General features: G+C 36.2%; 1 protein-coding gene across 2 annotated transcripts in view; it reads right to left on the bottom strand.

The window, feature by feature from the left end:
* The window catches only part of BMP2K (BMP2 inducible kinase), a 131,227-nt gene that overhangs the window by 29,181 nt on the left and 86,284 nt on the right, over nt 1-15,762 (bottom strand). For both annotated transcript variants that reach the window (XM_035004705.1, XM_035004704.1), the window contains exons 10-14: nt 13,371-13,531; nt 9,215-9,396; nt 7,545-7,643; nt 6,574-6,758; nt 4,123-4,280 (exon numbers count right to left, since the gene is read on the bottom strand). In XM_035004705.1, the coding sequence (XP_034860596.1) occupies nt 4,123-4,280; nt 6,574-6,758; nt 7,545-7,643; nt 9,215-9,396; nt 13,371-13,531 (785 nt within the window). The remainder of the gene's footprint in view (nt 1-4,122; nt 4,281-6,573; nt 6,759-7,544; nt 7,644-9,214; nt 9,397-13,370; nt 13,532-15,762) is intronic.

Below are 15,762 nucleotides of genomic sequence, written 5' to 3' on the forward strand. Positions count from 1 at the left end.
AGATTTCTAGAGTTCACAGGATAATCTGGGTCCCAAGGCACAAAATACAAAATACACGTATTAATTGTTTAAATTATTAATTACCTATTATTAAAAACTAATGAAATGGTATATAGAGCTACTTTTCAAATACAGCCACCCCTAAAATGAATTTAATTTCCATTTTCAAATAATTGGTTCACATTAGAACAAAACTTGGGCTTGATTTGTCCAATATTAAGAAACTTACCGCCTCCTGCCTTCCCAAAAGAACTGTGTTGGTGAATAAAGACAATATCTTTTCAGGATTTTTAATTGATACACATGGCAAAAAATACAGGATTTAAAAATCCTAGAATCAAAGTATAGTCCACAATATCATCAGAAAATTAAAATACTCTAATAAGTTAATTCTGCAGCTTATATGGATGGATAATGGCTTGAATAGCCAAAAGGCTAATGAATAAATTTTGTTAGTACAGTCTTCATCTGATACTTTTGAAACTATTCTATTTGAAAAATTTTGTTATTCTGTACTGAAGAAACAGCAATATACCTGAATTAGCTTAAAATGGTGGGAGTTAATGCTTTACAACAAACTAATACAGATGTTTACATCTATTTCATTCTGTGGCTTCATAGGAAAAAAACAACACATTCAGTAGAATTTGCAAAGCAGCCACAGTCTTTAGGTTCTTCTATTCTTCCTTTTAGTTGTTGTGATGCAGTTTGAAACAGAAACAATCATCATCAACAAAAAATAATATTCCGTTAAGCACTACTTTTAACATGCAAAGCTACACCACTATTTGAACAAACAAAAGTTAAAAAGTTTCCCAAAGCAAACACCTGTAATCTAGTGTTTAATGTATTAAATTTTATCACAGTTAGATTTCTAAAGTTTACATACTAATCTGGATGCTTTGATACGAAAGACAAAGAAAAATACAAGTTTAAACTTTAAAAATGTCATTGAGATGAGCTTTATTAATAATGCTTAATTTTGATTTAATGTTTTGATTTTAAGTAGAACAGGTGAAAAATTCCGAACCATAAATAATATTCAGTTACGCTGAAAGCAAAAGCAAGAACCTGGTTTATTTTATATGTTAAATCCCTTTGCCAACTGGTATATGGATGGAATCAACAACTGTTTTCTTAAAGATCACGAAAAAACAGTTTTTGTTACCAACTACTAATATTGTGGAATTCTAGTATGTCAAAATATATTATGATTTTTAAATCACCTTTTGGATATTCAAACACGTAAAATATTTCCTAGACAGAATATCCTTTTTTGTTTTAATAAATAACCATGTACCATCTTAAAAATAAAAACTCAAATGGCAATGTACTATTCTGAACAATCACTACATGGGCAATGCCTATATTTTTAAGGACCATACATAAAGGTATTCAGTTTCTCACTAGAGAGCATTTCACAAACCAAATATAAGTTATTTTAGAAAAGACTTTGGAAAACTGTTGATAAAATCTGTGCTAAGAAAAAAGGCAAATTTGTTATTCCACATGCATCAATAATTTACTTACTTTAGAAAAAGTTTTTAAGGACAAAGGAAGCAGCCAGTAATAACCAAAATTAATTTTCATTACACTGTTAGTCTTCCACTGAAACTCTTAAGGTTCTGAAAGACGTCTTTTATGCCACAGGGTAATTTAGCCCCTATCAAGTGGATCAAATATTAGATGCCTTATTGCTTGTGAATGAAAGAGGTGTTAAAGATGATTGAATAGATTACAGTTAAGTAACACTTTGGAAAGAAATCTTTCTAAACTATACTCTTTACATTAATAATTTCTTTATAAACTTTATTAAAGATTTCACCTTTTATGAACACCATTATTACAACTATCAATTATTAAGAAGACAGACACTTTCTATCTTCTCTCTTATTGTCATATGTCATTTCTGCTGTTGATGTTGTTTGCCCATAAAGCCCCTTCTAATCTGGTTTTTTAATGGCCAGCAGAGAAACCTGATAGTTTAGATATAATTTTTAAATGCTGGTCAAAGGGCAATAACCTTGAGTTGGAGCCTAAAGACACACAGAAGATGAAGAACAAAGAAGTGGCATTTGTGGAGTACCCAGACTCTTTCAAGACATTATTTCATTTAATTTTCCTGACCACCTTATGAGATAAGCAAGCATCACTATACCCAGTTTGTGAGGTAGTGAGACAGTAGTTAAGTTACTTTACTGAGATTACAACGTAGTTAAGTGGCATTGCCAAGGATGAGAATTCACGTATGTTTTCTGGTACTAGATGCCAATTTAAGTACATCAGCCTTGTGACAGTGAAATTATTTCAATAGCTCAGGGACCATCTAGGCATTTTCCCAAATGGCTGAGTTGCTCTGAGTTTGACCTTCAGATAAGCTCCTCCTGTACTTTCATTTGGAACTTAGTATCTTTCCATAATTAATATGCAATGAAGTCTAAATTCTTTGGCATACACGTGTGCACAGATACATACAAAAATTACAAATGTTATCTGACCTTGAAGTTTGAAAGCAAATAGCTGGCTAAGAGTTTTACATGCTAAACCCAATTTTTATGAAGTTATATATACATGAATATTTTATATGCCATTCTTCCCTATGCTAAGTAAATAAAACTTGGTTGTCATTACAAATTCTAGGGAGTTTGAATGACACATTTTTATTTATAAGGTACAAAATAATGTGAATATTTTACCCATTCCATAAACTGATGGAAAAAAAAAAAAAAAGGACGAGTTTTACCCAAAGAGTGGAAAATACTGATTTAGCAAACCCCCAGTTACTATCCTGGTCAGAACACATTAAAATGAATATTTTAATTTTACCTTTTGCTTTCAAAAGAACCCTATAAATTATATTGATTTGGTTAACCCCTATGTCACCCTGTCATCCCCCCAAAAGAAAGAGATACGTTATTTCCTTTTTTTAGAACTTGGCTTTTGGGGCTACTCAACGTAAGGTATACTAAAAATGCCAAACAAAAAAGTCATGGTTTAAAAAAACTTTCTTTAATAAAAAGATGTAAGTTTGGTTTCACCAAAGTTGACAAACCTTTATTAAAGGTTCAAAACTCATGTTTATATCTGCATTAATCATCAACTTAAGTTTTCATAGTCATATAACCAATATGTAAAATACAAATTTAAATCCCAAACAACTATTCTTACATGAATTCAGGGCATTTATAAATTTTACATAAAATATATATCATTTGGGAACAAAGCAATTCATCTAATAAATGTTCTCATAAAGTCAGTTACCTAAAATAAAATAGAAGCTAGGAACTATAATGAGGAACCATTAGGACCTTCTTTTCACATGCAAAACAGGAAAACACACTTGGATATGCATGCACATGCACGCTTTCGTGCACACACACATGTACAAGCCTCTGAAACCTAAAAATTATCTACATACTCCAGAAGTGAGCTTTTTGCTATTTTGCAACCTCCTCAAAACATTCCACACTTCCCTTTTCCGAAAAGAACTTTTCTAAAATACGTGTAGTGAGGCTTGACATATTTATTAGGTAGTTTAAGAAAAGGCAATGATTCCAAGTAAAAACATTGAGATATTTGATTCAAAGTGGAAAATAATTTATTTAACTTTTGCCATATCAGGACAACAAAGCAGCCCTTTTATGTCAGCACTCATTAAAAGGGCATTACAAAACATTAACATAATGTAGTAGCCCATGTTTTCTCTCAGGCACTTTCAAAGGGCATCTCAGAACCACAGTATCTTCTACTGTGTGTGCAAGAAAACAGAGCAGCAAAATGATTAGTAAGCAAGATACGGATGTCTCCCTTTTCATTTGAACATTAATTTTCCATGTTTTAGAGATACTCTGAATTTAACATTCAAAGATATGCAGTATTTAAGTGTTAGGAATCAGCATGTTATTAGCAATCTTGGGTTTAATAGCTACTACCAAGCAATCGATTTCTAATGCACACAACATAGTTTGATAGTATATGTAAAAGAAGATGGCCTGATTTTTGCCCTCCAATGCGCAAAAAGAATTCTCTATTTACCATCTCAAAACAGTCTTTGGCCTTGCTGAATAATTATAGAGCTGTTATTTTACTGTGAAGCAAAATAAGCCTTCAAGTGTCCCTTACTTGATCTTAGAAGGTCAAATTCTCTGTCCAACAGTTCCTCTTCTGTTAACTTGGAGAAATTATCCTCTCCAAAAGGATTCCACCCTGACATATCAGGTGGGTTACTGATGTTCTTCTGACTTGTAATATTTGCAACTGCCTCTTTATCAGCAACTGACCTATAGTAATAATTAAGAGAGGAAAAGAAGGAAAAAAACATTAGAATTGAAAATTCTAAAGAGGCCTAGTTCATACTTTCTAAATAACTTAGAAAATCAGATCCTTTTATTATGATGGAGATGGCAGATCAGGGCATAGATTGACAACACCACCTGGGATTTGAATTGCCTTGATGTGTACCCTTGGGCAAGTTCCTTAACCTCTCTCAGCTTCCTCATCTGTAAAATAGGAGGAACTGTATCTACCTCATAAGGTTACTGAGAAGATTATTTAATACATATAAAGAGAACAGTGTCTAGGGGCGCCTGGGTGGCTCAGTCGTTAAGCATCTGCCTTTGGCTCAGGTCATGATCCCAGCATCCGGGGATCAAGCCCCGCATCGGGCTCCCTGCTCCGCGAGCAGCCTGCTTCTCCCTCTTCCAGTCCCCCTGCTTGTGTTCCCTCTCTCGCTGTGTCTCTCTCTGTCAAATAAATAAATAAAATCTTTTTAAAAAGAAAAAAAGAGAACAGTGCCTAGAAAAAGAAATCAGCACTCAATAAATATTACGATTATCATAGTGAATAGCCCTAAAGTGATAATCAGTTGCCATGTCAAACAGTATCACCCTAAAATCCCTATTGAATAAGATGATCTTATGTCCTGGTTATGCTGAGACACCACAACAATTCTCCTTTTGACAAAGGCATTCTCTATACAGCTACCAAGAAAAGATGAACTGTTGGGAGTGCTTTATGAATTAGCTAAAAAGATGATGGCTATTTTCTACATAATAAATAATTCATGGCATTTTTTTTTTTTTTTGAGAGAAAGAGAATGACAGAGAGAGAGAGGAGAAGGGTGAGGGTCAGAGGGAGAAGCAGACTCCCTGCCGAGCAGGGAGCCCGATGCGGGACTCGATCCCGGGACTCCAGGATCATGACCTGAGCCGAAGGCAGTCGCTTAACCAACTGAGCCACCCAGGCGCCCTAATTCATGGTATTTTAAGTATCTATATAGTTTGGAGCCTGGAACCACTCGTTTTATGAAAGTTATCTAATAGGTCTCTTGGCTTTTAAGAGAAGGTGAGAGTCTAAAGATTTCTTAACTTAAGAACCCCTGGATACCTCTCCTTCAAACCAGCCTGGAAATACTAGAGTAGGCAAACAACAAATAATTTGGCAAATACCAATCTGGATCTTTAAACCAGCCTCTGATCTTATGCCCTGCTCTGCACTTAAGACATACTTGTCCTAATTCATGCCTCTAAACTTTTGATTTAGGAAAACATTTCAATAAATCCATTTGTTTCCTCCCTCCCTTCCTCCCTCTCTCCCTTTCTTTCTCTCTCTCTCTCACACACACACACACACACACACATAATCAAAGTTCTAATAGCTACTTCCTCCTACGTAGCTAAAAATAGTAGGAAATATTCATAATGGTCAACAGATTTTTCATTACAAAATCCTTAAGCACTCCTCAATTCAAATCTGAGTTTGAGAAAATTTATACTACAGTTCTTTATTGTAATGTTTTCAATATGAATTATCCATGAAAAATAACTCTACTAACAAAATACATCTAAATATCCAAAATATATTAGACTATGGTTGCAATAAGCTTGCACTATCTTAAAAATGAACCAAATGACACATTACTATTTTTTGTACCTCTTTGAATTAGACCAAATTAGACAAACTTAATGAGTAAATATTATCAAATTAATTGAAAGTAATAATATATAAGTAGACAAAATTAACTTGTCTACTAGGATTATTTTTTTTTTTAAAGATTTATTTATTTATTTGAGAGAGCGAGAATGAGAGAGAGTACATGAGAGGGGGGAGGGTCAGAGGGAGAAGCAGGCTCCTCGCTGAGCAGGGGGCCCGATGCGGGACTCGATCCCGGGACTCCAGGATCATGACCTGAGCCGAAGGCAGTTGCTTAACCAGCTGAGCCACCCAGGCACCCCAAGGATTATTTTTTTAAACTACTAAAGTAGCCCATCAGGGTTTTGTTTCTATTTAAATTACAAAGAATGTCTTAACATATAAGCCACTCATTTCCTTAGCCTTAAATGCTGCTAGATATATTGCTAGGCCTCACCTACAAATAGCAATTAGCAGACCTAACCGACAGAAATGCAAGGAAGGACAGGGATGCTCAGGGCCAGGAAGAGAGGACTAGTGAGAGAAAAGGGAGGATTCTGCAAAAAGATGGGCTCTCAATTCAGGAGCCACTTAGTGACTCCACTCCACATTTACACCCATTTCCACAATCATTTCTTTCGCATTCACTGGAAAAATACTTGCCTACTGGCACTGTAAGAGGAGTCCACTATGGTTCCAACCTGAGCTGGAAGTGATGAAGTATAGGAAACTAAGGCGGGCGGGAACTCTTGAGGGGAGGTAAGATAGGCAGGTGAAGCCTGTTGCTGGGATTGCTGATGCTGAGCTAGCATTTGTTGCTGCAAGAAAGCCTGCTGGGACTGCTGCACCTGAAACAAGAAATGCCATTACACAAAACAGGGCCCAATGTCACTAAAGCACAGTCAGCATCACACCTATTTACTACAGTCTTTCCTTTTTACGCTGGCAGAAAAATCAGAAGCCTGAAGAACAATTTACATAGGAAGGAACAGCTTGCAACTAGAATATCATAGCAAGATAAAAATAAGTCTATTTAAGAAGTTAACTGCATGTATTATGGTGCTCATTTGCAAAATATACAATTATCAAATCATTACAGTTGTATCCCTGAAACCAATAGAATGTTATGTCAATTATACCTCAAAAAAAAAAAAGTTGTGAAGCTAGGCTCACTTGACAGGATTCAAAAATCCTCCTTTGAATAGTTTAAGAAAAAGACAAGAGAGTAGCTTACAGTCACTAGTAACAGCAGCTGCTATAAAAAAAAAAAAAGGTCACACTATTCTCTGAAGCAAATGCCAATTTCTCTTTGGGTTTCTTTTTTTATTCAACAGACATGTGCCAAATGAAAGAGACATATGACGAAAGACCATGGGAAAGAGATCATTTCCCTTATATTATGAGGTAAGAGAAAAATACCATCAATCAGTTACAAGGTACCAAATTCAGGTGTTACGGTTCAGACCAATGTCAAACTGCTTTAGAACACGCCAGTGGCTTTGTTAAAAATGTGTTAATTAACTGACTGGAGTTGAATCTGAATAATTAAATTCTGAATAATACCGTTCATATGGAAATTCCAACACTGGAATGTATTCTCAGAGAGAAGTATCTAGAAATCATGTAACACTTACCATTGTAGGATACTGTGATGCAGAAGGTTGCGGCTGATACACGGAATGCATTAAAAACTGTTGTTGAAGTATCTGTTGCTGCTGCATTGCCTGTTGATACTACAATGAAAAAACAAAGAAATTCATCAATATTATGCAGTCTTTTTTGTGCCACAGTTTTTTTGGTTTTGGGAGTAGTTTTTTAGTACTGAGCCGACCATGATAACAATGATTTCAGTACTAGTAATCCAAACACCAATGTAAAAGAACTATAGTCTGTAACTGACTATAACTTACATGTGCTTATTGGCGGTTTGAAAATTATCAGTGAAACGTAACAGAGTCAACTGAAACCATTCCCAGCACAGTTTAAGGATGTTTGGAAGAAAACTAAACCTAAACATATTTACCAGTTGATGAGAACCCCTGAAGTAACTTGTGTGCAGGACTCATAGTAAATTCCCAATCTCTTCTATCTCCCCTTCAATGACACCTTCCGGCAATCCAATGGCACCGTCTACTTAACTATGTTCTGCTCTGGGTCTATTGGTCAAGACCAGAAGAGGGAGCCACCCATGAGTAGTGCCATGCATTTACTAGGCTCCAAAACATTTCAGGAAATGATGGAAAGGCAATTGTGACAAGTCATTAAATTTAAAATAGTTTAATGAAACTAGAAATTTGCAGGTTCTGATAAGGCAAAGGACAGAAGAGAACTTAAGGTCATGTTTTTCTATGTCCGTTCCAACTATAAATGCCACCCCTCCATACACACACACACACACACACACATACATACACCCCAACCCAGGCAGAAAAAAAAAAAACTAGAACAAAGACCCAAAATAGTGTTACTTCTAAAGCCTAAATATCACCTTTCCAACAATAACATTATTAATCTGTTTCTTAACTCAAAACATAACCTGAAAAAGATAACATTCATCATAAATTGCCATGTTTATTCATAATGCCCAATGACCGAACATTTCTTTGCTTCATAAAGCCACGATGCAACCTATTTCAACAGAATATTCTTAAGAATCTCACAGAATGCAATTAAAATACATATTCCTTCTTAATTGCAGGAAACAAACTGAGGGTTGCTGGAGTGGGGGGTGGGGTGGGAGGGATGGGGTGACTGGGTGATAGACACTGGGGAGGGTATGTGCTCTGGTAAGCGCTTGAATTGTGCAAGACTGTTGAATCTCAGATCTGTACCTCTGAAACAAATAATGCAATATATGTTAAGAAAAAAAGAAGAAGAACGTAGCGGGAGGGGAAGAATGAAGCGGGGGAAATCAGAGGGGTAGACGAACCATGAGAGACAATGGACTCTGAAAAACAAACAGGGTTCTGGAGGGGAGGGGGGTGGGAGGATGGGTTAGCCTGGTGGTGGGTATTGAGGAGGGCACATTCTGCATGGAGCACTGGGTGTTGTGCACAAACAATGAATCATGGAACACTTCATCTAAAACTAATGATGTAATGTATGGGGATTAACATAAGAATAAAAAAATAAATAAAATAAAATAAAATAAAATACATATTCCTCCACAATCCGGAAACTGGGCAAATGTGTACTTGGATCTAGAGTTCACGGTGCCTGTGATCTGACAGGGAGTTCCCTGACAGTCAACAGTCGCATGACCTTCACAACACTCCTTCCGTATCTAAAGTAACTGGAGAATGACCTGCTGCATACAGGCGTCCTGAAGTAGCTGCTGCTGCGGCGGGTGGCGATGCTGCAAGTGAAGTTGCTGCAATCTCCAGTCTCCCTGCTGTAGCTGCTGAAGTACTCGATGCTGCTGTGGAGGCTGCTGAGGGGGCCCCTGACCCAGTACAATCTCAGGGCCATTTCCAGGTCTCAGTGCTCCTAGAAGTGGTTCCCAGAAACGTATGTTAACATACTCAAGATTTCAACAAAATGGCTGGATTTCAAAACACTCGTTTCAATGATCATTAATTAACCAAGGCAATTTTATCCTTACTTTATAACACAGAAACTTCCATATGCACATAGTCTAAAGGGACTGTTTACTGTAATTTTAAGAACCTGTGAAAGTTAATTTTGTCAGCCACAGCTCTGAACAAGTCAACATCTTAGAAACGCTGCTTCTTTCCTACTTCATCTCTCCATGAACACACCAGGCAGGTCCTTTGTTTCTTGTTTCTCAGCTACTGCATGCACTGGCATGTGTCTCTGCCAATATGGTTCTCTCTGTCTACACTGCCGCCTGCCACCTACTGCAATTCTTCTTACCCTTCAGCTCAAGTCTCTCTTCCTCGTTCCTTCACCTAACACCTCCACTCGGTTTATAACATTTCATTCTGCCTTGCACATATTGTCTTCATGGCCATTTCCTAACTAGGGCCCTTTGACAGATGGGACTTACTGACCTATTAAGGCCCCAAGGAATCTCTATTATAACAGATGTTCAATAAATGCTATTGTAGTGAATCTATTAACACTGCCTCCTAGATGGATATTTATAAGTTTCATAAATTTTACCCAAGGCAAACCCTATGAATAAACTTTTGAAATTAATGAAAGAGAGACACACAATATCAGAAAGGAAATGCGATATACCGTAATTTCTATATTCTCCTCCAATGAGTTACCATAAATTCAAGTGCAGCTATTTAATCCTACGGGGGTAAAAGGAGGAGAGTGCAAGGAGGGAGAGAAGGATTCTTTTTCACCAATATCTTCAAACCTCCCCAGGCCTTAAATACAACACCTCTATGAAAATAGTTTTATAACTTCCCAATTCTAAGGAAATGCATGTTCATTATAATTAGTCTTGAAACATTTATAAAAATATACAGAAGAAAATTAAAACCGTAATTCTACCACACAGACATTACCACCATTAGCCTTTTAAGTGCATTTCTTTCCACTTAGTAGAGTATTAAAAGTTAAGCTATGTTCATCTTTTAGGACCCTGATGTTTAACTGTAGAATGCTCGTCGCTGGGGGTGAAGCCCAGTCACACCAGTGATCATCATGCAATAACTCATGTGGCTCACCTCTCACCTCACAAACTGTGACTTTGCTTTAGTGACATCTAGCTAAAAGGAGTGCCCTGGTTCTTAAGCCAGGGCCACAGAGCACCAGAGAAATCCCAAACAACATCATAATAATCCTACGTGAAAACAATGCTTTCAAGTATATAATTAAATCATCATACTATCATTCCCTGTTTTGCACGTGATAAAACTAAGGCTCAGAGAAGTTAAGTGAATTCACCAGGAAAGTTAAAGACATACTGTAAGAAAATATTTACAATATATATGGCAAAGAACTAATATTCAGAATACATAAATACAAAATCTTAAGGGCAATAAAAAATAAAAACAAAACAATCTCACAGAAAATTGCAAAAGATAATTCACAGAAGAAAATAAATGGCCAGTAAACATGAAACAGTAGTATTAATCAAGAACATTAAAATAAAAACAAAGATACTTCACCTATCAATAGGGAAACATTTTAAAAAACCAATACTATCAGGTATTGGCAAGGATAAGAATCAAAGGACACTCACACTGCTGTTAATGGTGTAAATTTTTGAAGTCTTTTTGGATGGCAATATGGCAGTATCTGACAAATGCTCTAACATGGAAATCAAGAGTCTGTTATAAGGATGTTCACCACAACAGTATTAATAATTGCAAATATTGGCAATAACCTAAATGGTTATATATAAACTATGGTACATCTACACTGTGGAATATCATCTACCTATTAAAAACTACATGGTAGACTTATATGCACTAATGTGCAAAGCTCTCCTAGACATAAGAGTTAAAAAAATCAAGCGCAGAGAACTATGTATGGTATGAATCCATTTACGTTAACACAACATAAGTGATTTGTATCTATATATATGCATGCAAGAACATAAAAAGTGCTCCTGGGAAATGCATATTAACCTGCTGCTAGTTTACTCTGCAGAAAAAAATAATGGAGACTTTGACATTTTTCCCCCGAATACTACCATACTGTCTGAATATTTTAAAAGAATATATTCAAGTGTCATTCCTTGTATAATATTTAATGGGGAAAGAAATGTCAAAAGATGCACATACAGGGGAAAAAGGAATGTTATTTTTCCAACTTAAGTTGGAAGCACAATGAAAAGAAATGCAATCCCTGCCATGGTAGCAGGCCTGACCCTCACAGCTCCTAATAAACAATAATTTCACAGAACGCCCACATCAGAGAAGGCTTCCTGTGACCGTGGTGGATCAGGACAATAAGACCACTCCATAATCACATCTGAACACTGCCAAAATCAGGAACATTGTCCAAACCAAAAAATGACCAAACCTCTCCCTGACATATCCTGGCTACTATGGCTGACTGCTACTTCTATACCAATTGAGGCTTTTGCTTCCCTCCTTCTAGAGAAGTAAGATTTATTAAGATACGTAATGATATCATATCCACTTCCTGGCAGCATTCAATCCAAAGCCCCACTTCCTTCAAGCTTCCCCCAAAACACCTAAAACAAGCCCAAATCCTTCAATAAGTCTTTCAAACACCATCTTACTGAGACACTCCCACAGATTCCCATGAAATGTGAGGAATAAACCCAATTTGTTCAAACACAAGTATGTTCCTAGTGGTCTTTGGCTGGAGGGCATTGATACATGACAGAGACTAATAGGATCTCCAACCCAAAATGGTAGAAAGAAAAAAGAAATAACACTGAATGCTTACTACAAAACAGAATCTTCCCATATTTCACACACCTTGTCATGTGTTTCTTGTAAAAGGAAAAACAGGTGTTATTCTCATTTTACAGGAGAGAACAGTGAGGCTAAGAAATGGACACAAAAGGCTTCAACCCCCCTATTTTCCCTTTTCCATGGAATAATCCTCCATCTGGTGTGCCTGATTATGACAGAAGTATGCAGCAATGCATCAGGTAAAATAAACATTACCCTCCCTGAGTATATACTTAATCGTAGTAATAGTAGCTAATATTTAACATTTCTTAAGGACATACTATGTGGCAAGGGATTATATTAAGCAGTTATTTAATCCTCACAGCAATCCTATCAAATAGGTACCAGAATTTTTGTAACATACATTACTAAGAAATGGGAAAAACAGAACTCACATTCAGGTTCATGAGGCACCAAGTGTAGGCTCTTAACCATTAGAGTATACTAATTGAAAACATCTTAATTGAAAACATTTTAACATTAAAGCAAAACAGCTATATCATGAAATAAAGTGCAAAACAGGTTTTCTTGAGATGGGCCTATAAGTTATACCCCCAGACCCTTGAGAGGACAAATTTATTATCTAATATTAGACAGATTTTCTTGGGGAATTTTTAAGTACTACACTGTACCATAATGCTCTGAAGATATTTTAGATTAGAAAAGCAAATCTCAAAATCAGATGAGAAGACAGGTTTCTGTGTTGTAATATCCACATGACCCAAGATAGACTCCTCCGCCAAGGCTCTAGATGCAGTGAAAAGACATACAACTTTTTAAGGCTAGAGTTTCAACTTCCTCCTTTCCAACACAATACAGAATTTTCTATACTCTTGAACCTTATTACCAACCTCAAACCCTACTAGTTGATGACTCTATGAATAAGCAAATTGGAAGTTTTTTGTACCATACTTTTATATTACCAGTAACTACTTTTGCTTACAACTTTAGGAAAACAGTAAGTTGGGTTTATCAGACATCAGCAGAAAATTTCTTCCAGCATTAAGTTATCTGCTTCACAATAGTAAGTGCCAATAATGTATACTCCTAGAAAATCAAGCCATAAAAGGTTTAAGTTAACTATAAAGGTGACAAGGTTGGCAGGGGTGTTATTACCTTTTGGTCTGTGGTTACCAAATTCACCAGGAGCAGGGACTTTAACAGGTGTTGCTGAACTTTGAATGGTCAGCACACTGGGAGTGGCAGTAGTAGAGTTGGCCTTTGGTCTTTGTCTTGGTGCAATTGAGGTTTCTGTTGGTCCAATGGTATCTGTTATTCTGCAACAGAAGAATATATTTTATTCCAAATACCGGGATTATTTCTAATTCACTATTTGTCTATAAAGGTTCTATTTCAACAAATGCATTTTAATTATTATTGATGATCATATTAGTCCTCTTAGCTTCTTCCTGTCTCATTCTCAAGTATTAAATGTTTAATAAATATAGGAAAGTAAATAAAATAAACCTAACCATTTTCCTTAAACCAGCATGCTACCATTCATAGTCTGTCGCTGAAGCTGACAGAAAAAGAATATAGGATTGCTCTTAAGGAGATGAAATAAAAGAAACAAACAGAAACCTTCTCATAAAGTCCTGGACAAAATCAGGAGACAATTCTCCAAACCAGCCAGAAAAATAAAAACAAGACACAAAAAATAACAGTCTCCTTTAGCTTAGACTCTAGGCTTAAGAAAGAAAAGACTGCCCTCCAGAGCTCACAAAACAAAAGGAGCCAAAACTTTCAGAGTGAGCTACCCGCTCACATTCAACTTCTTGAATCTTTAACTATGCTTTACTTAGAACAATGAGTGGAAATTATATAACATTTTTCCCACTAGGACTTAGTTTAGGCCACAGACAAGGGTGGTCAAAGTGGTAAGCATAGTTTTGAAAGCAAAAACACTAAAAGACACATTTTCTTTTCTTTTATTCAAAAAAAAAAAAAAAGGCCAGGGAGAATCTTTAACTTACATATTTGTCAACTTATTTTTTCTATAAATTCAGAACAAAAATTCAAATACTTTTTAATAGGGTCATATGTTCACTTTTCCACAGGACTGCCTAAAATCTCTTTACCAAGTTCCCTTAGCACCTTTTCAAATGATTTGGTATTTAAAAAGTTTGCGTACATGATTTACCAAGTCCATATCTGCTGCATTTGGAGAATGCCCTATATACAATAACTGTACAGATCTACAGTTCTCTCTGATATCTGTACATACCACAAGAGGGAGTCCTCTTAACTACCTTTCTAAGAAAGAAAAGAACTGAAACTGAATCAAAAGATTTTAGATAATAATAGAAATACACTGTATGTGTGCTGTTTTCTAAAAATAACATTTATGTTTTAGATGGGATGGGTTATAGTACAAGTCTATGAAAACTGAAAAGGCAATAAAATTATCATGTGTACATTTAATCAATTATATCTCATTTTAATGATAATCAAGTACTTACTGAGTTCAAATTATGGATATGACACTAAAACCAATGCTGTACTCCCTAAGTTCGAGTAATTTGGGGACTGTATATCCTATACAATCTTTTTATCTGTCTATCCATTCTTTATTAAGTGGATCATGTAGGCCAGACCTCGCCCTGCCTTGTTACGGTTACAAATCGCTCTATAGAGACTCACAACACACATGAGCGTAGCAAACCTCTAAGAAGCATATTAAAAGTTCTACAGACTTTAGTGTAGTGTTTCCTAATGTATTTTCCAATGCCAGTGTCTATTATATGATTACTAGTATCCAGCAAACAAGGCACAATACCGTCTTCAGAGAATTTACAGTATACCCAGGAAGATATGATGTGCGTTCATGAAAATACAATAAAATATAAGACAGTAAAAACAGTCAGTGTCGAGCTAGAACTGTCAAGAGTTTCACAGAGGAGTAATTCTAATTCGGCTACAAAGGCTTCAGGTAGGCACTGGAGGGTAAAAAGTAAACACACTTTCATTAGACAGTAAAAAAGACATTAAGCATTCTGTGTGAAGAAATGGGAAGAAAATGCCTGGGCAGGCAGATGAGGCAACACGAAGACACAAACTCAGCTGAAACAAAGGACTGAGCAATCACTGGTATCAACACTACTGTGCAGCCTCATCTGCCCTATCACAGTAGACAAAGCTGTTTCCTCTGCTTCCTTCCTTGTCTTTCCTACTGCCTATCACCTGAACAATCTTCCTAAAACACACTCTCCTCTTAAAGTACTTCAGTGTTTCCATCTGCCAGGACAGTAATTCTCAACCCTTCCATTTGCAGATACAAGTCACAAAAGTCTCCCAGGTTTAAGAGTCCCAAAAGCAGATGCAGGTTTCAGGGAGGTAGAAAGGAGCTTTTAAGAAAGGAGTAAAACCAAAAATGTCACACAGTAAAGGCAGGGTCAATGGATAATATTCACAAAGCTCTACAACATGTAAATAATGATACTATTTAAAGATATCTTCAATCACCCATCCCCTGTTAAGAAGCGTTTTACATGAAAAAAAATAACTTGAT

Source organism: Mirounga leonina, unplaced genomic scaffold (assembly GCF_011800145.1).
Source record: "Mirounga leonina isolate KUSES-001 unplaced genomic scaffold, KU_Mleo_1.0 Mir_129, whole genome shotgun sequence".
Classification (NCBI taxonomy): Eukaryota; Metazoa; Chordata; class Mammalia; order Carnivora; family Phocidae; genus Mirounga; species Mirounga leonina.